At 40.5% G+C, this 24,493-nt stretch overlaps 1 protein-coding gene across 2 annotated transcripts in view; it reads left to right on the forward strand.

Moving 5' to 3' along the window:
* The window catches only part of Wdr7 (WD repeat domain 7), a 277,717-nt gene that overhangs the window by 247,310 nt on the left and 5,914 nt on the right, over positions 1 to 24,493 (forward strand). For both annotated transcript variants that reach the window (XM_051163424.1, XM_051163423.1), the window contains one exon: positions 22,002 to 22,106. In XM_051163424.1, the coding sequence (XP_051019381.1) occupies positions 22,002 to 22,106 (105 nt within the window). The remainder of the gene's footprint in view (positions 1 to 22,001; positions 22,107 to 24,493) is intronic.

A 24,493-nucleotide genomic window follows, 5' to 3' on the forward strand; every position in this document is an offset into this window, starting at 1 on the left:
AGAGAGAGAGAGAGAGATTGATTCTAATCTTAGGCCAGACATTTTTATAGGAAAGTCAAAGCAAGAGAATTACAAATGAGGTTATTAATATCATGATTACTTTTTGCTGAAGTTAATTTGAATGTTTCTATTAGTCCAAACAAATGAAAAATAATTGAACAAACCTAATTTCAGTGAAGTCAGTCTTTGAGAACAGGGAGCTCATCTCTGCCTGTTGCACACATTCACCTCTGTCAGGTATCTGTGAGCCTCACGGTTAGAAGGAAAAGACAGGAAAATGATCTTGGCCTTTTAGCTTCATAGCATCAATCCACAAATAATTTTTCACATTTTGAAATAATAATTTCCTTTTATTGGTTTGTAGATTTAGCATTTATATCTTCCTCTTTTGCCATACTTTAGAGGATGGTTTTAGATTTGAGAGATACAATATGTATGTATGTATGTATATATATGTATATATATATACATATAAAATAACTGCTTTAAAACATATCACTTCATTTTAAACTAAGAATTTTCAAGTGGAAGTTTTTGGTGAGCGTTGTTTTAGGGACTGGCGTGGCATAGTGCAACTGACATGTGCTGCTGATTCAGATCTGCACAGGAACCTAGGCGCGTCCACCTGAAACAGACGGGTCATGGGTTTGAGACCAGCCTAGGCTATAAGAGACTTCAAGGACAGTCAAAGCCTGTTTCAAAAAACCAAAACACAGATACCAAAGACAGGAAAGAAAAATCGGAGACAAAGCATTATAACTCATTCTCCCAAATTAGCATCTTTCTTTCATCCCTTTAAATTAAAAGCATAAGTTTTTTCATTTTTAAAATTATGCTTGCTAAGATTCATTTCAAGTATTTTATTAGTGTGTATTCAGTGAATGCAGTACTGACACAGTTTCGCCAATAATGTGGTGATGGTAAGTATCAAGCTCTTGGCTCAAGCAGAGACCTTTCCAATTCTGGGTTCCATGAACTCTGCCAAAAGTGACAGGGTGCATTTCACTCATTGCTGTGAAGACATTTCCCAGCAGTTGCTGAGTTTCACCTGCATGGACCCAACACTCAGAGCTGCTCTGAGCACTGTGTCTGAATAAACATTGGGTGCACGGTGACTGCATTTACAGTTATGCTGGGTCCTTTACGCTGATAGTTTCAATAGCATAAGGTTCACGTTCCACTTAAGCCCCAGTGCACGCTTTGTCTTGCACATGCAGACCCTCTGTTAGGTGTGCAGGAGCCTTTCTCTAGCGGTGCGTCAGTGTCAGGTAATGCAAAGGTTAAGCCTTATCATCTGCACCAAAATAAAAAAAAAAAAAAAAGTGAGGTTTCATCAAAAACTTCCATCCTCACAACCTTTCAACCACAATTTGATGATTATTATTGATTATTTCACAGCCTTTCACTCATGCTCTGCCACTGTGGCCAGCCCTGATATACAGATAGGGCTGTGGTCCAGCTGAAATAAGACTCCATCTTGATAATGGACTGAGATGAGATGCTGTTATTTGATAAAGATAATTGATGTTTCACAGTGAATTGAAAAGCAGCTCCAAGCACACCGTAGCTGGAGCCGAGTTCTTCTCACAAATATGGCAGTTGTTTATAAAAATAGAACAAAAGAATAGAACTTAAATTTTTATGAATGGTTTATTAGAGACTTTTAGTATTAGAATTTTCCTTCCTTCCCTAATTGATCATTTATAATGCACAAAAAAATTAGAAAGGGACCTATCACATTATTTTAAAATTTGGTTCCAGATTAATTTGTTCAAATCTTACATGACATGGATATTACTGATTGGATCCCTGACACACTTAATACCTAAATCACTCACATGTACAACCTGGGTAGCACTAGTCGCAGTTGCATTTTATGCTACCACTAATTTTTCTAATGTTTTTGCAAACGGTATGAAAACACAATTCAAATTACTGATCATGAAATCCTGTCTACTGGAAAATACAGTTCAAATACTCTGTGAATGCAGATAGGGTTTCTTCTCATTCATTATTAACAAATGTTCCTACAGACACCAGAGAACACACCGTGTATGTTCGCTGTGCTTCCTCAGCCCCAGCGTCAGGTTGATTAAGGTACCATTCATCTCCGGCACCGTTCATCCCGTTTCTTTTAGTCTTATCACCTTCATATCCCCTAATTAAGCAATAAGGCTTGACAGGGAGTATGGTTATCGTGAGATAATGACGCCCCAAGTGTGTTGTGAGTCACAGGGTTCAGCTGAGAGCTTCTAACCCTCTGCGGGTGTGATTATCTCGTGATAAACATGGCACATCGCTGCTCATTGATACCACTGGCGCATGCACACCACTGGAGTGCAGGCGAAATTGACATTTTCTAGCTTACTTGCTCACCCGATCCAAATAACTGATTTTGTAAAGTTATTGGCTCAAATCTTAAGAGTTTGGATCCACAAGCTCTTATTTTATTGTTTAGATGGCAGCAGTTGAACTTGCAAGTACACATCTGAAGGAAAATTAATAACCTCGCTTGTTTTAAAGGTTAAGCTTCCTCAGAAGGTAAGCCTTGGGGAAGGCAAATATAATGTTCACCGTGGTGGTTTTGCAGCAGCCCATCTAGTGCATGATAAAAGTTAGCCATCTTTATGGACTCAGAATTGTATATCCTCTCATACTCATGACATCACCAAGCTCTTGAAAGTTCTCTAGAAAATAATAATTGGATTTTATATTGCGAAGCTTTTTTATAATCTCGTATTTGTAACTATTACTGTTACAAGTAGTGTGAGATATTAGTATCACTAACTACTTAGCTGTTTTCTGTTTTAGATTTTGGAAAAAATAATTTATATTTTCTCTGTTGGCTCTAGTTTGTTTTTTTTAAAAAGAAAACTAAATTATCTCTTGTAAATTTGTTCTGACCGTCATTGAAGAAACCACATTCTTAGATGATATATTTCTTAGGAGTGTGTGTGTGTGTGTGTGCGTGCGTGTGTGTGTGTGTGTGTGTGTGTGTGTGTGTGTTTTAAAAGGAAAAGAAGGAATGAAAATACTAGCTAGCATTTGAATGTTTCCACATGAATTCAAGTTAATGCAATCTTCTACATATAGCTACTTGGAGAATTTGTGATGATGATAAAGTGTTTTGTATATTTGCCTTCTGATCCTGTGGAATCTAGCTGCATGCAATTCTTGGGACTAAGGACGTAAGCTTTAGATATTTTACTTTTAATGTAGAGAATTTACTCTCAAGTAGCTATATGGCTTATAACTAATATATAAAATATAGTTTGTTTCTAAGGAAAAAATTCCTTGTAAGTTAATTTTTCTCAAGAGTTTGTGGCTTAAAACAAGCAACTTAGTCATGTTATGGCTTTTTCATGTTCACATCAGATCTATGCATTCAATTTTGAAGATCATATCGTATAACAGGTACTTGATATGTGTTGAAACTATAAATTTAGGTATAAGTTAAAATAACAGTTTTCCTGGCAAAGTACTATCATTTCAGCAAAAAATAAATAAATAAAATACCATCAAACCAAAACTAGAGAACTTGGTATCTGCTTACTATTAAATGACTTATAATATTGGTCATTCCATTTTTTTCTCTCATAGAAAATATTATTTTTTTAATAAATTTGGCCACACTTACCTTAATTCCTATAGTTACTATTCCCTTCGTAGTGAAGGCAGAGAACATTTAAATCTTGAACGTACTGTGGGCACACCCAGACGCCGTGCTTGCATAGCCAAGTTTGTTCATCTACTTGTCACACTCAAGTCCATAGTAAGCTGACATGACTCAGGAAAACTAATCTCCTTCTTCATATGGGAAGTAAACACTTCTAAAACCATCATCATAATTATTTAAGCTGTGACACCCGATACTTACTTAAATGTTGTTTCTTAATAACATAAGGCCACCTAAGCAGGAAACTACATAGAATTTATGATATAAAATAGCATAGAATTCTGTATGACATCTATGAAATGGAGGTGGGTCAGCTGGAGACAAGTGACTCTCCTCACCCAGCAGCTTCATGACTGTGTTTGCAGATCACGGCGCAGAGATGTTCTGATAGGGGACGTGGGTGAGGAATAGCAGGAGCTACTGCCTGGCCACCTAGAGGGAGGGGACACTTGGAGCTGTGAGCCAGAGGCCCTGTGCTCCCCTAAGTCGTCAGGAGCTCTGCATGTGCTGCCTTTTCATTAACTGTGGAGCCTTCCCTCAGCAACCGGAAGTAAGTCCAATTGGATGTCCCACTGATGAGATCTGACTTAAGAGCAGTGTGGAAAGAGAAGGCAGGTCAAGACAGAGCATGAGCAATCACAACTAATAATCATGATTGATATTTTCAGTTCTGTTCTATTTATCGATAATTTAAAACTTCCTGTAATGGTTTGTAAATGCAAGTCTATACATACTGGATTAATAGAAATATTGATACATAATGTATACTACACTATATATAAAGAATACTTCATAATGTTTATACATAGTTTTCAACTTAACCTTCTGGCTACTCCAGCCTCATCTCAGGCCAGATTGACTGGCTTATTTTTTATTTGCACCAATCAGCTTTTCCCCCTGACCCGAAGCCCGTTACTCCAGCTATTTCCTTATTTGCTATCTCTCTACCTTCTATCTCACTTTCTCAGCTAAATGAGGTACTGGCCTCATCAGTGCAGAAGCCCCACAAGCGCTCAGCACTTGACCAGTTGCCCAGCTGTACTGCCATCCAGCACTGTATGTGCTCATTCCACCACTGTTGGAACTGAGGTCGGCTGGCTTACCTCCCCCTCTCCTGCCTAAAGCGCCTGCCTTCCTGATTCTGCACAGAGAATGAAGTGCGCCCTCCCTCTCACGCTGCTGCCACTTTATACATAGTGAGGGAGAAACTAATCAAATGAGCTTGAAATAATCTTGAAGATGGTGAGTGACCATGTGGAACTTCACACACACACACACACACACACACACACACACACACACACACACACACGGGGGTCAGAATGGTGGGGGAGTCTGAAACCTTAGCATGCACTAATTTAGAGTACACTAAACAAAATGAGCTTTTGGATCTGACAAGGCCCTGTGGGAGGCTTGTGAATATGGACAGGGTCTCAAGTACTTGTAGGGTGAGGAAGAAAGAAAGAAGGAAGGAAGAAAGAAAGAAAGAAAGAAAGAAAGAAAGAAAGAGAAAGAATCTGTCTTTTCTAAGCTTTGGTAAGTTGCTGTCATTTGAAGAGGCTCACTGGTGACACAGAGGGCATTAGTTAAAATGAAAATGCCAGAACACTGCTCAAAGGATCCAGAGATCTCTTGAGAGGCAGGAACCAGCAGGGGAGCCGGAGCCATGCCTTGCTGTTAAGTTTGTATTATGGCTTCATGTTAGGACTGTTCGTGCCTCTCAGATATATCATTTTTGTTATAAACATATTTCTCCCAATTTTTAGCATTTTTCTCTCTTTCTGATTCAGCACATTAAGCAGTTGAAATTGAAAAGGCTCAGCGCACCATAATCTCAGGCTCACACTGTTTGCATGTGTGTTGCACTGACAGTGAGAAAGAGAACTCAGCTAATCAGACAGCAGCTTCCTCTTTCCTTACCTGGTGATCAAGACGCCTGGTTGTCTGTGACCTGCCCCTGGCTGGAGAATCCATTCCGTGTTAAACAAGTCAGTAGCCAAATGCAGCCAAGCGCTTGGCAGTGCTTTAGATGTGGAGTAGGGCTTTAGTAAGAGTTGAAAGTTTAAGGTTAGGGTCATGTGGATGGTGATGGAGAACCTCTGAGTGCTAGGGAGAACAGTGTATTTCATCAGATAATGGTGAAGTGAGACAGGCTTCCTGTACTCCGTCTCCTCCTTCAGTCCTGCCCGGAGGCTGGTCAGTGGCTTTCCAAGCACTCCACTGATCTTCAAGTTCAGGGACAGGGTGGTCAAGGACCTGCCGCCTTTGTTAAGATTTTCAGTAAGGGACATCCCATGGCCATAGTAGCTGTATGCCTTGTGTTTGGCCATGAATGAAAGAAGTCTTAGATTTTAGCCAGAGCAGTCAACGATGGAGACTCCTGGAACGTTGGCTGACTCCCATGTGGGCAGCAATTCTTGAAAGTGTCTTGTGCCTCCTAAACTCAAAGCTACAGTGTGCTAATATTGCAGGTGGTTGACTCTGTGGTCTGTCTGTTGCACATGTGAAATAGGTTGAAGGAAATGAAGTAACGAGGCATGCTGAAGAGCAGCCCTGTGAGTAGACTAGTCAGCTGACCCACTAAGGAGCGTGGAGAAGCTTTCTGGGTTAATCTGGAGTGGTCAGATACTTATGTACATTCTGTTGGACTTAGGGCAGTGAAAACATATCAGACACCAAGAACTTGCCATCCAGAAAACAACAGTCTTTCTGAAGTTTCTACATAATAGTTAGCTTTTCTAAAAAAAAAAAAAAAGGCAGTTTGGGCCAGGTGTGGCTCCCAGGCTTTTAATTCCAGCAGGGCAGACTTCAAAGCCACTCTGGTCCACCAAAAGTCAGGTGTGGTAGCACATGCCTTTAATCCCAGCACTCTAGAGGCAGAAGCACCCCCATCTCTTAGAGTTTGAGGCCAGCCTGGTCTACAAAGAGAGTTTCAGGACAGCTAGGGCTACACAGAGACAACCTGTCTTGAAAGACCAGAGAAGAAAGAAGGAAGAAAGGGAGGGAGGGAGGGAGGGAAGGAGAGAGGGAGGGAGGGAGGGAGGGAGGGAGGGAGGGAGGAAAGAAGGAAGGACATGCACATGCATAACAAGCTCAACATAGTCGTCAATTGGGTTTTTGCACCATTTATTTTCCTTGGGAACGAAGCCACTTGCTATCATGAGGCCAGGTTGCCTGGAAAAACAGTAAAACTGCTGACCATGCTCTGAAGCTACATCATCCAGGACTGCGATTTGAAATTGACATTGCGTCTGGGGGGAAAGCTCTTAAAAAATTGAATTTGTATCAAAAAAGAAATGCAGAAATGTATCTAATTTACCCAGCTCTCCCCAGATAGGCTGTTTCAGCTTTCAGCTCTGGGAAAGTTCTTGTCTTAGCAAAGCACTTTAGCTCGGGCTGTCAGGGGCCTTCTGTCTGAGGAAGGGGGTGCAAGTCTTTTTTCTATTCACGCTAATTTATAGGAAACCCTTGCATAGAATGGTGTTTTCCTGTAAAGTGATCAGCTGTTCCCCAGGGTACTCTTTACATTACTGGATACATATTCTACGAGAATCAGGCAGACAGATTGTCAGCGTGTGGTAAGCACTTGGGGACCCAGGCTCTTCCTTGCTGGCATGACACATATTTTATGTTGTTGGTTAAAACAGAACAGGTATGGCTATTCACCCATTACTGTTTAAGGGACATTACAATGTCCCCCACATGCATGGCTGTAGGACTAAGTGGACTCTCGAGTTCTCCTAGGACGGCAGCAATCCTGAGCGCCTTCCTTTTAATATTCTGTTAACTTTTAGACCTTTTTTTTTTTTTTCATGATTTTTTATCATCCTCTTAAGAATAAGAATTTGTTCTCTCTTTGTGATTCTATTCCTAAAGTTTCCTCAAATAACTAAATCTTAAACTCATGTGGCCCCTGGAAAAATATGTTTGTATCTAAAGAGCATAATTTAGTAGCCCTGTGCTTATCAAGTGTTTCAGCTCCCTGCCAGTAGACTGCCTTGAGCTGTGCACCACAGAACCAATACAGAAAGAGAAAAGTTCAGTTGTCTGCTGCCGTAGCATACACTTAGATCACTTCTCTTTATTTAGCAGCTACAGAGTTTCAGACCTCAGGTGGGGAGGGGCTGGGGTTCCCAAACTCAACCCACACTAGGTAGTGCCCACAATGTAGTAATTCAGGAGGTGGCCAGCAGCCTTTTAATATACGCAAGTGTCTTGACATAGAGGGCTGCATTTCTTAAATGAATTAAGTTCTCGGCGTTTAATGTAAATTGGTAAGGCAGTGTAGTACTTTTAAGCCCTCACCAAATATTTATCGTGTTGTAGTAATTTAAGCTGGAATGCAAATGACTTTATCTTAAAGCTCCCACGTTGGTACAAAGCTGGGGTGAAGTTCGAGAGAAAGGTAGCCAGTGTCCTTAGCTTGAAGTCCTGCCAGTGACGCATTATTCTAAGCATCTGTGTGTATCTCCTGGCAAAGCATGGTAAGGAGCTGTGCTGAACCAATCAGAGGTGCTCAGGTGGCACTGTGGAAAACGTGCAGGGCTCTGACAGCCAAGGGAGCAGAGCTTTCTTGGACCGTCTGAAAATCAAACAAGCAAACACAGCATCAAACCTAACGAAGCTGTTAAATCACTCCACCACTTAGAAAAATATGCTTATTTCTTTGGCACTTTGGCTTGTCTTTAGATTCCAGCTTTTTAAGAAGAATGAATGAATTCCTTTGCTTAATAGCCGATAAGCAAGCAGCTGCTGACCGCGGGAGGATTGAAGATGTTTGTAGCAAGAGCTAAGAGTTGAGAAGGAAATCAGCTTTCCCTTGCAGTTTCTTTGTCCTTAGTGTGCCCTCTAACTAAGTGATGAACTGATACATGTGTATGTGTCCTGAGCCTTCCCTTTTTATCAATACCATTCTTAGAGAGCCATCCTCCTGGTAATGTGTGAGAGAAGGATGTGGAGCAGAGGTGCCTTCTTAATGTGTTGCCTTCCTGTGCAACAGTAAAGGAGTGCAGCCAAGTCAGATGTACATTTGGGCATCATGGATTTCCCAGCTGCTACCGTCTCTGCACATGTAATTTGAAATGCAGTGGAGGGTATTATTTAGTGGTGTTGATTAATGAGTTTTATTTAGTAAAAGTGAATCAGAAGACTCCTCCCTATGTCATAAAGTGGGAATGCACCTGCTGGTCTCTAGGAAAGAGTTTATTGTGTTGTTACTTGACATCTATATCTTCTCCTATGTTAGTCTTTTATAGCTCCTCCTACGTGGTATTTTTATGAGAAATGATGGCTTGGAGGAAGGAGGCCCATTTCAGTCAGTTAGGCATCCAAGGATGCATACAGTGACTGAAAATCTTTGTAAAGAATAAAAGCATAAAATTCACAAAATTATTCGCATAGACATCTTACTTAAGGAATCGTATTTTGTGGATTTGAATGTCACTTAAATGGTTATTTATAACAGAAATAAATAAGAATATCCTGTTTCTAAATTAAGACAGTATCTTTAAACAATTGGAAATATTGAATATTTGAGAAATTATAGGCCTTATTGTATGTTGTTCCAAGTTCTTGGTAGTACATGACAGCACTTAATAACTGAAGAGAGTAAGCCTGTAGCAAGTTTCCCAACTAGCAGTGTGAACTATGCGTCATGTAGAAGGCATGATTCATCCAAGGCTTTCCATGTCTGACGCTCTCCTCTGAATAAGTTATCTCTGAGAATATTCATAAAGCTTTATTTTAGGAAACATATTTACAGAAAATTTTATTAAAACAAGATTCTTAACTTGATTTGAAACTCCATAGCAAATAATAGGAAGTCCCACATCTTTTAAGTGCCATAGAATCTGCCTGGTCTATTTATTTTTCTGTACAGGAAGACTTTAGAATTGCAAAGTTTTTTTCATTTTTTTATTAATTTATTCATATTTCATCTCAATTGTTAGCCCTTCCCTTGTATCCTCCTATTCCTCCCTCCCTTGCACTTCCCCCCTTCTCCCCTCCCTTATGTCTGTGATTGAGGGAGACCTCCTCCCCCTATATATGCTCTTAGAGTATCGAGTCTCTTCTTGGTAACTTGCTATCCTTCCTCTGAGTGCCGCCAGGCCTCCCCATCCAGGGGACGTGGTCAGAAAAGGAGCACCAGAGTTCGTGTGAGAGTCAGATCTCACTCTCCACTCAACAGTGGAGAATATCCTGTTCATCGGCTAGGTCTGGGTAGGGGTTCGAAGTTTACTGCCAAGCTTTATTTTAGGAAACACATTTACAGAAAATTTTATTAAAACAAGATTCTTAACTTGACTTGAAACTCTATAGCAAATAATAGGAAGTCCCACATCTTTTAAGTGCCATAGAATCTGCCTGGTCTATTTATTTTTCTGTACAAGAAGACTTTAGAATTGCAAAGATTTTTTTAGCACAGAAATATAGAAAAGTTATTCTTAGGTAGATATATTAGAGATAAATATTTAATTAACAAGTAAACATTAGGAAACTATATATCTGAAATGGATATGACTAAGGTTTGGAAGAAAGAGAAACCTCTGGGACTCTTAAGCACTTGTTCTGAGGTGATGCAATTATGAGAAAGGAAAGCCCTTTCACCACTTTTCTGTGGGGTCAGCCCCAATATTAAAATAAGCCATCTAAGACCTTGAAAGATGTCTAGAAAAATGGTTCAGGAAAAAAAAAAAAAAAGGTCAGGAAAAATATGACAAAGAGCCAGGCAAGAAAGACTTCCTAGGGAAAGGTTTTCTTTGTATTGGAAGTAAAGAAGAGATAGTCTCATTATGGTAGAAAAAAAATGATCAAGGAATAATATAGCCAAGACAAAGGACAGGATAATGCTCTCCTCCAACACCTTACACAGTAAGTTAAATAATGCCAGAGGAATAGAAAGAAGGACGGTAAGGAAAGTAGAAGAGGGAAGATACAGGATTGCAGAGATGTCTTGGTGATTAAGCACACTTGCTTGTGCAAGTGTGAGGATCTGCATTCTAATTTCCAGACCTCTCATCAAAAGCTGATATGGCTATGTACATGTGTAATCCCAGGTACAGACAAGAAGGTCTACACTGGCCTTATTCTACACTGAAGAAGAGACCTTGTCTTGAGGAAATAAGTCAGGTAGTGATAGAAAAGGACACAGTGTCCTCTGAGCTACATATGTGCCTATACACACATGTACATGCACAAACAGGAAGGAAGGAAGGAAGGAAGGGAGGAAGGAAGGAAGGAAGGAAAAGAAAGAAAAGACAGAAAAGTGCAGACACCACCACTTTGGGCAGAAGCTAGAACTGCCCAGAACCCTCCTAAGAGAGGAGTTCATGTCATGGTTTTGCTAAATAAGGCAGTCTTGGGAGCTGCAGGGGTTTCTGTTTTCTTCTGACTCCTGTGAGCTCCTCTGTCCCCCCATGGCAGAATTCATCTATATTTCAGGTGTCTCTCAGGCAGAACTGACTGTGACGAATTCTTCTGCTCTCATCTCAGAGTAGCACTGCAGCTGGATGTAAAGAACAAAGCCTAGTCCAATGACCACAGAAGCAGCAGTAGGAAACATGCACTGAGCACTGTCATGTGGGTATCTTGTATTTTGTGGCTAATATCCGCTTATAAGTGAGTATATACCATGCGTGTCTTTCTGGGTCTGGATTACCTCACTCAGGATGATCATTTCTAATTCCATCCATTTGCCTGCAAATTTCGTGATTTCCTTTATGATTTCTAATAGCTGAGTAGTATTCCATTGTGTAAAGGTACCACAGTTTCTTTATTCAATCTTCTGTTGAGGGGCATCTAGGTTGTTTCCGGATTCTAGCAGTTACAAATAAAGCTGCTATGAACATAGTTGAGCAAATGTCCTTGTTGTGTGGTAGAGCATCTTTCGGGTATATACGCAGGAGTAGGTCTTGAGGTAGCCCTATTCCCAGTTTTCTGAGAAAGAGCCAGATTGATTTCCAAAGTGGTTGTACACGTTTGCAATCCCACCAGCAATGGAGGAGTGTTCCCCTTTCTCCACATCCTCGCTGGCATGTGCTGTCACTTTAGTTTTTCATCTTAGCCATTCTTATAGGTGTAAGATGGACTCTCAGAGTTATTTTGATTTGCATTTCCCTGATGACTAAGGACACTGAGATAGTTAGAGGAGGGTGTCCTTAAACTAAAATGCCAACTGTATTATCCTTCCCTCTATGAAATAGCTTTTGAAATAGTGTTTGTATTTAAGTAACCAGAATTACATTTACATTTTAAAAACTGTCATAGAACAGAATTAATTTAGTGTCCAAGGGGAAGAAAAGGCTTAGTAAATAATAATGTTGCATTTTTCATATGTATTTCACTGATCTTATAATGTCTCATTTGATATCTTTCTTAGCACAAAAGATATCGACTAAAAATGATGGAAAATTCTGTTTTTATCCCTTTATTGAATATTCATTTTTATTTTCATGTCCTGCAGTAGTTAAGAGTAACACCATATTCTCCTGCAGGCAGTGTTTCCCCCAGGCCTGATCGTTTTGTTGGTTGGTGATTTTGTAATCTTTTTTTGGAAGAGGATTGGCTTGTTGAGAATCAGAAATCTCACACAGCCATACTTCTGAATCACTGTTCACAAGTATGCAGAAACAAAGAAGGCCCGTCTAGAACTTGCAGTGCAGTATAGGCTCAAGCTATGTGAGTTTAATGTTTTCTTGAGGCTTGATTGCTCTAGAAAGTATCCAGAGAAAGTGCTACGGTTCATTCCTTGCTGTTTATGGTCACATCTATTTATTAATACAGCTCACAATAAATGTCTGGTCGATCATGATAGAAGTTTTTGAACTTACAGATTCCCAAATTTATTTACTTTCTAGGTCTACCTTTTTGCTTGGATATAATTGTGAGCACGCAATATGATATAATTTTAGATTTAGAGCTAGAAAATAAAAAAGGCTAAGAGTCTTCTGGCCAAGCAATCCTGAATCACTAGGCTGTATTATAAACTGAGCAAAAATGTATAGCTTATTGGAAAGGACGATGTGTCACTGTGACATGAACACATCTACTACTGAGCGATAGACTGCAGTTCTAGGAAAGAAGCGCCTGTAGCTGGTTTACAGGAAAAGCTTCCTGGCTGTGATGGTCGGTTGTGGTTAAGGTTCCCCAAGGGACATGGTAGGAGCACTATCCATTGAGGCCTGATGAAAACTAGAAAATGCATTCCATGAGGCAGCCTTTTAGCCTATTGCTCTAAGTAGCTAGCCTTTTGTGAGTCCATTTCTCAGTGCTTCCAGGCAACAGAAGCAACACACAATTATGCCTTCCTAATGTATCTTCCTGATCAGACATGTGTGTAACTGCTTGCATGGGTATTATTGTGTACCGTTCTCAATTTACTACTTATGGATGTAGAGTTGGATGAATAATGTTGATGAATTTAGTTTTGTCATCACCACTTGCAGGACTCTCTCTCTCTCTCTCTCTGTGTGTGTGTGTGTGTGTGTGTGTGTGTGTGTGTGTGTGTGTCTGTCTGTATGTGGTCGTATGTGTGGGTGTGGGAGGGGCTGGATTATTTACCTCAGCATGTATATATCCACCTATGAACCTATATTCCAGTCTTTTCCTTTACTCGTAAGTGACACTAAGCCTGTACCTACAGAATCCCAGATCTAAGCTGGACTGGAAAGATGGGCCCACTTACATTGGAGTAGAACGTGTTAGGGACACTGAGGACGGATAGCAGTGACTATCTGGGCAGCTGTCATGTCTGTGGTTTATTTTCTCTACCCCTCATTTTGCTTTGGGCCTCCACTGCTTTGCCTTCTGTCTCTTGTAGTGCACTTCAGCACCTGTACTTTTTAAGTGGAAAGGATTTTAGCATTTTGGGGATTGTCTCCCAGCTTTTGTACTAATGTCCTGCACACTGAGTTATCTCAAACCAGTACCAGAAGTTAGTGGGTCAGAAACTAAACAAGCCAAGCCTGTGACTATGCTATGATTTTTTCATAAAAAAAGAAGATAGCCATAACACAAGTAAGTACCTGAGCAGAGCACCTGGTGCAGGCGCTGTCTTCCTCGGACTCAGACTTTAGCTGAACAGTCTTTCTAAAATGAACAAGATGTCCTACCGTGTGTATCTAAAGCAAGCGTTTATCAGTATTCTATTTCATAGCCATTTAATTGAAAGAATGGCGCTACTCTAAATCATAAGCAAAAAAATATTCTGAAACATTTCTTCGCACTGACTAAGAAAGTGAGGTAACCTGTTGGCTGTCACACTTGGCGATATGATATTTCAACTACATAACAAACACATGTAAAATGTTCCGTAACACTTGGATGACTGCAGTTGTCATCTCCTTTTTGTCTGGATTAAGTGTGGTCAAGAAAGAAACTGCCTCATTTTCTAGTTGTCATTTGCCCAGGAAGTGAAAGCAAAGTGTAACGAGGGATCCCCAGCAGGAGAGCTCTTAACAAATGAGAGACACATACTGACTGGCAGCCAGAATGGCATCTCAGTGATAAATGTATTTTATACACTATGGTCAGGGTCACTCACTATTGTCCTTGAATTTACTGCTGCCAAAAGTTTTAGAGCAATTCACATTCTAAACAGTTTTAATAATCAGTGCAAGGGGCCTCACTTTTTAAAAATGTCAGCCATTAATTTATCTTATTTATGTAAGTAAAATGTACATTTTTACTGCAACTTTATCTAACCACTGTTTCAGTTTGATGAAGCATCAAAGAAATGATAAATATAGATGAGACATTGGTGCGGTGAACTTGTGCAAGGAGTCATAACACCAAAACCTGAATACAGCCAGACTTCAATATTAGCCCTTTCGTGTTTATGTTTCTTCGGTGTTTAAAATTTGTGAAGAATTTTTATAAGCAGAATTACAAAGCAAAGCCATTTTCATGTTAAGACTGGTATGAGTTTGACTTTTTTTTTCTTTTTGTGTATGCTGAGAATCAGACCCATTGCTTCTTGCTTCCTAAGAACATGCTATACCCTACAAGGACGCCGAGACTTCTGTATATTTGAAATAAGGTGGATACTAAAAATACAGAAAGTAACATTTTTATCTTTTCCCTATATCCTTAAAAAGTATTCTTACCTTTTAGTATGTTTACTAATACTCTAATATTTATAAGTACTCAAGTTATTTATGAAGCTTTGTTTAAAAATTAGCTGTACCTGCACAAATATGAACTGCTAAAACCGGGCTACGGGTCTGGGGAGATGAATTCCTTGGTAAAAAGTGTTTGCCGTGCAAGTATGAGGAGCTGAGCTGATCCACAGCCCACGAGGCACACTCTTGTAACCACAGCGACAAGGAGGCAGAGATTGGTGCATCCCTGGAGCTTGTTGGCAGCCAGTGTCCACTGCCAGTGTGTTCCAGATGCAGTGAGAGGATGTGTCTTTAAAAATAAGGAGAAAAGGGAATGTACCCAGTGTCAACTTTAAACCTACATACAGACACAGACAGACAGACACGATAAATAAATAAACAAACAAGCCATCTCCAAGCATAGTAAAATGTTTAAGAATTAATATAGTATTAAATGAATTTATTTTGACGTATAAATCATATATGGAGAACATGGTGGCTTGGACAACACAGTGTACTGCATGTGGTTTCCTTTCTCTCTCTCTCTCTCTCTCTCTCTCTCTCTCTCTCTCTCTCTCTCTCTCTCTCTCTCTTTCTCTCTCCTCGAACTCACAGAGATCCGCCTGTCTGTGCCTCCCCAGGTGCTGGGATTAAAGGTGTGCACCACCACGCCCATCTCAAATGGTTGTTTCTTAATTTCTTTCTCTTCTTTTCTGAAGGAGGCTGAGCTGATGCTTTTTGATTCATCTTAGGCCAAATCTGGAATGAGAGTCAACCTGCATGGCATCTTCCTAATAGGATGCACTGGAACTAGTCAATGAATTGAATTATTTTCTATCACTGTCTAATTGAAACAAATATACATTTCAGGAGGAGACAAGTCTTATTTGTATCATTTTAACGTCTTAATGGGAATAGACTTAAGGATAAATATAACAAGATGAGCTACCATAAGTTTTATTATAAGGTAGAAGCCAAGTGAATGGACTCTATTCCTTTAAAAACTCTGTAGCCCTTTTGTCCATTTGCAGTTAGTAACAGTGATTTATATGTCATTTGGGGATAAGCTAACTGACATTGATGCATTAAATAGTGTTTAAATATCTACATACTGATAATCCTTATGACATAAGCAATGTAGCCTTTTGATTTTTTTTTCTGTGGGGATAATATTCCACCAGCTTAGGAATAGTGAGGAGCAATGTGTTTATGTTTTTACCTTTGTAATGAGGCATTACCAATAACTTCAGGTTTAGTTTTGCTCATCATTAGGCAATATGATTGCATTAAAGATACAAAGGTTTAAGCATACATGTCTCCTACTTTAAGAACATTAAATACACCTTCCTCTACAGTTAATCTCAGTAATAGAGTGCTTAATTCACTTTCCATTGAAGTGAAATTTTTTGAGGAATCTATAGGGAATGCTGATTAAATATACAGTATATTGCTAAAAGTAATAGCAGAGTATTCAGTGTGTCTTGTATTGATTCTATCTTATGATTCCATGAATTGGTGAAGCTTAGCGCAGAACAGAATTGGTGTGATCATTAGTAAAATAATATGCACACTGAAGTGAAGAAACAGATATGTATGCATGTATGCAAACAGATTCAGGGTCATTTCAGTTCCTTATTCTCTCCCCTAACATCTAATCGTATGACTTTTTTTCTTTCCTTTTTAGAATTACAGTAGGAAAGTCGAGTTTATTATACATATCTATTGTAAAACATAATAACTGTAGGTAACTGATAAAGCTCAAGATTAAGGTAAAATTAGACATATAAATCTGTCAGTAAAAATAGGTCTCACTGCTGAAAATTGTAAAAAGTGTCCTTCTGGCAACATCATGAGGTCCTAAGGGTGCTTTCACAAAACGGCTGGAGCAGGTTTCGTGCAGTGATAACCTCAGTCCACTTGAGCCTGTGAGTACTCATAGGTAGAGAATCTGCCATTGACGATGTTGTGGTCTGACCTTGTGAGCAGCCATAGTGAGATGTTCCACTGTTTAATGGGTTTAAGGCTAATGTCAACCTTTGTGACTTGCCAAGCCTATCATTTCTCTCCTTAAACAGATGACTCAATGTCTGCTGAAATTTTCCTAATTAGTTGTTTGAAAGAAAAGAACAGGGAAGATTTTTCCTTGGATATGACTTGGTCTTAACCTGTGCACTCATCTGGAACAGCCTCGTGGATGAGCCTTTTCCTTGCCCAGTGAGCAAGGCTGTCTGTCAGTCAGGGTTGTCTTTGTTTCCTCTCTGCTATGAAAAATTGCCTCCTTGCCAGCGTGCCCTGAAATCCATGGCATCCTGGGTTGAGATCCTGGAAAGACATGCAAATCATGCACTGGGCTCTGAGCTTCCTTTCCCCTTTCTGATTTGTCTGCTGTGACTATGAACATGTAAGAGAACGCACACAGAGTGACCCGAGCTTAACCCACACTGGCATTGGCGATCATCATTAACTGCCATCAGTACCAAGAACGTGTCCATATTGCTAGGCCTTGCCTTTCCAGGGCTCGGTGCTTCCTCCAGGACAATCCCTGAACATTATGGCCATTTCCAATTGATCTCTTGCCTCTGTAGACCCTTGGGCACTTTGTTAGGCATCTACCACGCTTGTGCTTATGAAACATGAGGAGCATGCTTGTCCTTTTCGCTTGCTGCAGTACATTATGGGGAAGGCATAACTTGGTCTTCAGGTGGGCGTGTGCAGCCACTGGGAACAGAGCTCCCGTGCCCTCAGATTACATCTGCTTCATTACACTGGATTCAGCCTTGCTGCTCCCAAGGTAGACATTTTTTTCTCAGTCCCCACAACCTTGGTGCTGTGAAGTGCAGGCTATGTCCTTACCTCTCTACCTGTCTGTCTGTCTGTCTGTCCATCCATCCATCTGCCTGCCTATCTGCTTACTGTTTGCAAATACATGTTCAGTTCTTTGTAAAACTTTTGGATATTTATGATAACAAAATCTGACCTACTTTTATAAATTTTCCTAATTTTGTTAAAAGTTACATAGTGTTTTGCTTGGGTCTTAACCACATAGTTGAGAACAGAACCATGGTGAGAATAATGGGTATGAATATTTGTTACTAGACACACTATAGATAAGCGCTGCTCATTGTTAATCTTGTCCCTTGGATCTTCTTTTAATAGGCAATGGAACGGAGTGTTTAGTATTCTGTCTTCTGCCTGGGATAACTGCATTATTTCACATATTCCTTCTAGTACTTCAAAATTAATTAGTTTCTTCATCTCATCTCTGTTTTCTTTCCATACAGCAATATCTTTGAGTAAAAAAATATAAAAAACAAAGCACCAAAAAAAAAAAAAACCACACATAAGACATAATGCACATTTGCACATAAAAAGGCAGCCAAACTACTTTTTGACACATGTTGTCTTGAAAATGGCCTTTTGGGTTTAGCATCTGAGCATGGGTTTGCTGCCTTACAAGGCATGTACAAGTTCAGGGAGCTCCTCCACAGCTGGGTGTCTAATGCAATGTGGGAATTGATGTCTGCACCAGTTCTCAAGTCCAGAAAATCTGAACAAAAGACGATGGCAACATTTTGTTATGGTGGAGGCCAAAGCACATCCTGGCTGAGATGCTGATAAACTTGGCAACTGTACCATACTGTGGACTGCAGAGCATCTGCCCCGCCCCCACCTTATTTCCTCATCCACAGGAGACCTGTGTGTCAGCTGCAGCCCTGCTCCTGGAGCTTCTGTAGGTAGCAGCATTTTATCACATGCGTGTATACATGTGTGTGTCTGTGTGCGTGCGTGCACGTGCACATGCGTGCACATGCAGGTACAGGTGCTTGCATGTGCTTTCTTTTGCCTGCTCTAAAGGATAATCCTACTTAGTCCAAAACGGACTTCAAAGAAATTTAGATTCAAACTCAGCATATATCTGGAGTTGAAACCACTCAGATAAAAACAGGCCGAAGACGAGCAGAACGTGTAGGTGGTATTTATTACTAGACACAGACTGGGCATAAATTTAGCTATGAGAGCTTCCTGGCAGAAAAGGAAATACCATTGGATTATGTAATGACGGTCCAACCATAAAAAGAAATGTGTCTAGTAAGCAAACTATTTTCCTGAGCCCTCCCCTCCAAAAATCGCCAGGAACTTATTTACAGCATCCTTAGGGACAGCAGCTAAGAAAAAGCCATGTCTCTTGACAAGGAGCTGCCCTGCATGCAGATGTTCTGAGCACTTGTCTCTGGAGAGCGTAAGCATGTAGGATGAGCTGGCCAGACACACCCTGAATGGCTCAAATGTGGGCCTGATGTCTGGCTTTCTGCATTTAGCAGGCCTGACTTCCCCAAGAAAGTGTGCTACCTGGCTGTTGGATGTGACATCCTATGGGGGACTGGCTAAAGCCCACTTGTTGCTAATTGAGGCAGGATGCTAGCTCCTCTGAAGGAGGTATTGCATTCTGCGTGGATGGTCTAAGGGTCACTGTCCAGTGCATCCGTGCTCTGCCTCCACTCAGCTGGACATCGAGGCTTTCAAGAAAAGCCAGTGTCTTCTTAGCAAACTTTATAGTCTGGTGATGCTTTAGATGGCTGGTCAGATCCCAGAGCTTGGGAACCTGTTTTGAATCAATTATTTGCCAGGAATGGGCTACAATCTATAGGTGAGCGTGTCCGGCCCACAGGTCTGCTTCTTGTGTCAGTCCTAGACTAGTGAAGTGGCTGAAGTGGCCATGTATGAGGTGGGTCCAGCTCTCCAGGACAAACCTTTTAAAACAATTTGCAGGAAAACAAAATACATCTGCAGTCCAGGGCTAGAACTAGCTAGCTGTAGTGCTTGTATCATGTTCAAGGCCCTGGCTTCAATCCACAGTATTAATACTAATACTGTGGAACAACAGCAATGATAATGATAATAATGATAATAATAGTTTGGTTTTGATGCCTCTCTATTACAAACCAATCAGTTATCTTAACCAGAAAAAGAGATTCAAATTGGCCCAAAGGAAGTGAGGTGTGCTTGTTTGTTTTTTGTTGTTGTTTTCCAGAACTGGATACTAATTCTGAAAAATGAAAATACTTTCCCGTTGCGTTGTGTAAGTTGGTCTAGTAAGTGGCAGTAGGCATTAAATTTCTTGAAGAGTTTTCTCATGCCTGGAATAATTTTTGTCCTCCATAGTTGATGCCCGGTCACACTGGTGTCCTTCACTAGCTATTCAGCACAGATGCCATCGCTTTACTTAGCACACGTGTTGCCAGCACCATGAACAGCTCCCATGAAGCTTCATTTAACAATGTTGTAATCTGTTTCTAATCAATGTAAGATGCCAAGTGATGCTGATTACAACAAAAACGGTTTTTAGGGGAAGGATCATTAAAAAAAAAAAACACTATACTTAATTGAGTTATGTGATTATTTACATTTGTGTCGTCATTCCTAGGCAAGCACATGTAACAAAAAAATGTCAATATTTGCTGAGTTTTTATGTGTTGAGAATTGTATATTAGCTCACTTAATTTTCACAAAGCTCTTTGACACACATACAATCACTGTCACGTCATTATCCCTATATTATAGCTATTGATACTCTGGGGTTAAATAATGTGACCCTCGTTCCACAGTGCATAAGTAGTGAGCTAAATGCAAACCCAGACAGTCTGACTCAGCTGCCATGCCCTCTGCTGCCTAAGGCCCAGGTCTGTTTTTACCAGAATAACATTCTTTCTTTGAGTACCTGACCATCAAATCAAGTGACAGGGAAGTAGACAGCAAAGGACATTAAGAAATGTGCTTGTCTCAGGTCTCTGTCCTCCTCGTCTTTCTCGTTTGAATTTTCAGATAGGAACTATGTAAAATTTCTTATCAGAATTTACAGCATGTGTGACCCAAATGACATCACAAGTCTGTGTCCACTGAGCCTCATTCCTCATTCCAGTGAAGACAAAGGGAGAATCCGGGTGTTAACTAACATAGTGGAGGGACGGTGCTCAGCAGCTGGGTGTGAATTAGCTTACAGTATTACGCTAATTTCCTTAGCATGCAGTATTTTCTGTAAATATTAGTATCATCAGATGAGTGTACTATTCTATTGTTAAGAACGTTTTATCAGAGACCTAGTCTTCTAAAACACAGCTTCCTTGTCATTACTCCCGGCTAAATCAATTATAGTTATTGGCAAAGGTTCAAGCCTGTCCCCGCTAACATGATTTTACTAGTGTTTGATTTATATGTGCCCATACCTCCAGTGCATACATGTTTATATGCTTACTAATTGTAGCTGTACGCATTTAAGCACAATGTTATTGGTATAAAATCAAGGATAAAACATGAAAATGTATAATTAAGAAGGAGTTAAAGTTAGTCTTTAGCTGTTTCAGAGCAGAGATTACAATACAGGTTCAGTTGGTTTTCACTTCAGATACGCAAGACCTTGGGTAATTTTTTGTGATTGTTTTTAAGTCAGGGTTCACTAGAGGAACAGAACTGATAGTGTGACTATCTCTCCATCTCAGAAAGGGAATTTATTAGAGGGCTTAACAGCTGTGATCCAGCTAGTTCACCAATCAGGGTCTACCAGCTGAAGGTCTGAGAACGCAGTGGTTGCTGAATCCACAGTGTTGGATGTCACACTGGTCTTCAGTACACACCAGAACCCTGAAGAAGTGCGTTCCAATGCCAGCGAAGGACTGGGCTTGTGACTGGAGACTGTAAACAAGGAGAGCGAGCTTCCCTCTTCCCTGTCCTCAAGAGAGGCTGCTGGCAGAAGGTGTGGCCCAGATGAAAAAGATCTGGATTAGAAGCCAGTCTTCACACTTCAAAAGATTTAATTGAGAAAAAAATCCTCACCGGTGTGCCCAGCCATTTGGAGTTTAGTTAATTCCAGATGTGGTCCAGTTGGCAACCAAGAAGCCATCACACCTTTCTAATTGACTGCAAAATTCTACCCTCTAATGTGAAGAATTAAAACTCTGGTTTGTCCAAAAATATGCACTTTCTCTTTGGGCTCATAATGCCCTTCATCCTGTGGAAGGCAGACACACTCCTCCAAATACTATCAAGGCCCTTACAAACACAAGGGATCGGTTCACTCTTCTTCATTTTTATAACCCGATTTTATAAATAAGGGTGCAGTTTGCAGTATCCCCTATCTGTGCTATCACCTGTCAACACTGAGTATGTTCACAGAAGTACATTAAGAGTTCTATGCAATGCATGTCACTGATGACCTGTGAATTCCGTTTCAGACAATCCATGGACACAAGGGACCAATCACTGCAGTGTCCTTTGCTCCTGATGGGCGTTATCTTGCTACCTACTCAAACACTGACAGCCACATTTCCTTCTGGCAGGTAAGTAGGCCTTAACTATGCGCTGTATGATGTGCTTTGGTGGGAAAGTCTTCCTGTTGGGCCTGTCTAGCAGCATCCCTTCATGCCCTTCCCCCACCCCACTACACACACACACACACACACACACACACACACACACACACACACACGTCGAGTAATGAGATTTCTAATTATGTGCTCAGCACTAACTTGCAGGATGCTTGACAATACAGTCAGCAGTCACAGGGAACTGCAGAGAAACTCGAGCAATTACAGCACAGAGAATCTGAGAGTGAGATGGTAGGAAATCCTTCAGAACAAGGGTGGAGGAGGGCACAGGTGAGGCCTGGCTTGCTAGGAATGCAGGGGAAGCTGTACTATTTACAGTAGGCGTTCCCACAGGGTCCTTGGGTCTGCTCTAGCAGAACAGAGGACACTGCTCTTGCCTCTTTTTGGTGTTGTTGTTGTTGTTGTTCATATCATACTTTGGTTTAGGTGGAAAGTTGTTTGTTTTGGGTTTGGGTTTTTGTTTTTGTTTTGTTTGCTTGTTTAATTATGGCCTCCATAATAGCCCAGGCTATCCTCAAACTCAATACTCTCCTATTCCACCTGTAAGTGCTGGGATTATCGGCACAGACTACCAGCCTGGCACTCACATAATGTTCTTAATTCTAAACTATTGAAGACATTAAAAAAAAACTTGCACATCTTGATCTGGCACTTCATGAACTGTGCATGGGTGTGTGTGTGTGTGTGTCCATATGATGTTGACTAAAATGAATGCTAATTTTGAGCAACTAGTTTTTATAGTAGACTATTTCATCCTAAATGTTTAACATTACCACCATCTCCTCTTCTTATTTAACTCTTTACTCCTGACACTTAGAAAAATATTACCAAGACACCCTCCCCGACAGGAGTTATTCTAATTTTATTGGCAACTGCATTTTTGGAGGATGCAAATGCACTGCATAGACTGGCATTTTGCTTCAAAAGCTGAAAAACAAAATTAAAATTTTGACAGGGCTTCAACATACTTGATAGTTTAAAAACAAAATCAATAGCTAATAGAATGTAAAACGAATACAATAAATTGTTTAATTAACAACATCCTCCTGAAATGTGACACCTTCAAATCTGTCAGAACCCTTTTCTCCTTTTTAATATAATTTAGCCTTCCAGGTTACTTTCTCATTATCCCTTTTTCCAGACTGTGTCTACAACACCTTAATTAACTCATATTAAACTCCATCAATCAGAGATCTCACCCAGTCTTCACTCTAAGCAACCACAGGGCTGGTATTTTCTACTGTGAGCCTCCATGGCTCCATTATTATCCACAGATGGGCTTAGAACATGGGTTCTTCCAAGAGTTTGGACAATCACGGTTTTTTCCTACTTGTGTCTGGCACAGTGAGCACAATCCTTATGCTACCTGTGCTTTCATGCAAATTTTCTTTGTTCTTGTTTTTCTAGAATCAGGGCTGGGTGCTTACACACTGCCTGTGTGTCCAGGTGCATGGTTCTGGCCAACACTCTGGAGATTGGGGTCCCAGCTCTCAAGGGACTAGTTTTTCTCATGTTTTCCTTTTTATAAAGAACAAACAAATCAAGCCTCTTTTTTTTTTTTAATCAACTTTTATTCAACAGAGAAAGTAAAGTGTTATAGAAAAGATAAACCTAATTTGACAGCTTTTCAGTACCTTCTTGAACTTGTTGCATGGTAAGTTTTTTTTTACCCTTGTCTATATTATTAAGCTTCTGTTTGAATACATTTATTCATCACTTCTTGAAACATTTTCTGTCCGCATCTGGATCTCTTCCCAGCAATGGGTGGTTAGTGTCCTTTCTTACACTAGATGGTGGGGCTTTGATGCCTCTTCCGCTCCCTCTCTGCTGGCTTGCTGACATTTCTAGGTTGTTCAAGAACATCTGAGCCTGTAAACACAGCTCCCCAAGTTCCCCTTCTCCAAGGGCTGCTTGGTGCCATCTGTGTGGGCCAATGCACTAGACAGTTCAGCCACTCCTAGGTCCTCCCTTCCTTCCTCTGACAGCCTCAGAGTTGAGGGTACAGTGAGCTCCTGCATCGCTCCATGTTTGTGGAAGGCATGAAAACAGACCATTCTGCTGTCCAAGAAAATAACACAGCACTCCCAGAACCGCAGCAGCTGTTTCTGAGTTAAAGCGTCTATAGTGCAATAGGCGACTCGACTGCTGTCCTGATGTAGATCCATGTGGCACAGTTCTAATGGTGTCTGAGAAGACTTCTGATCCTTCCGGGAAGTGTACGATATTTTGAAAACTTAATGAAGTCTTATTAATACAGAGCCTTACTAAAACTATCAACTATAAAATCTTTGCTGAGAAATGAGTGTTAATGAGAAATATTGGCTGGGTAATTACTCAAG

Source organism: Acomys russatus, chromosome 20 (assembly GCF_903995435.1).
Source record: "Acomys russatus chromosome 20, mAcoRus1.1, whole genome shotgun sequence".
NCBI lineage: Eukaryota > Metazoa > Chordata > Mammalia > Rodentia > Muridae > Acomys > Acomys russatus.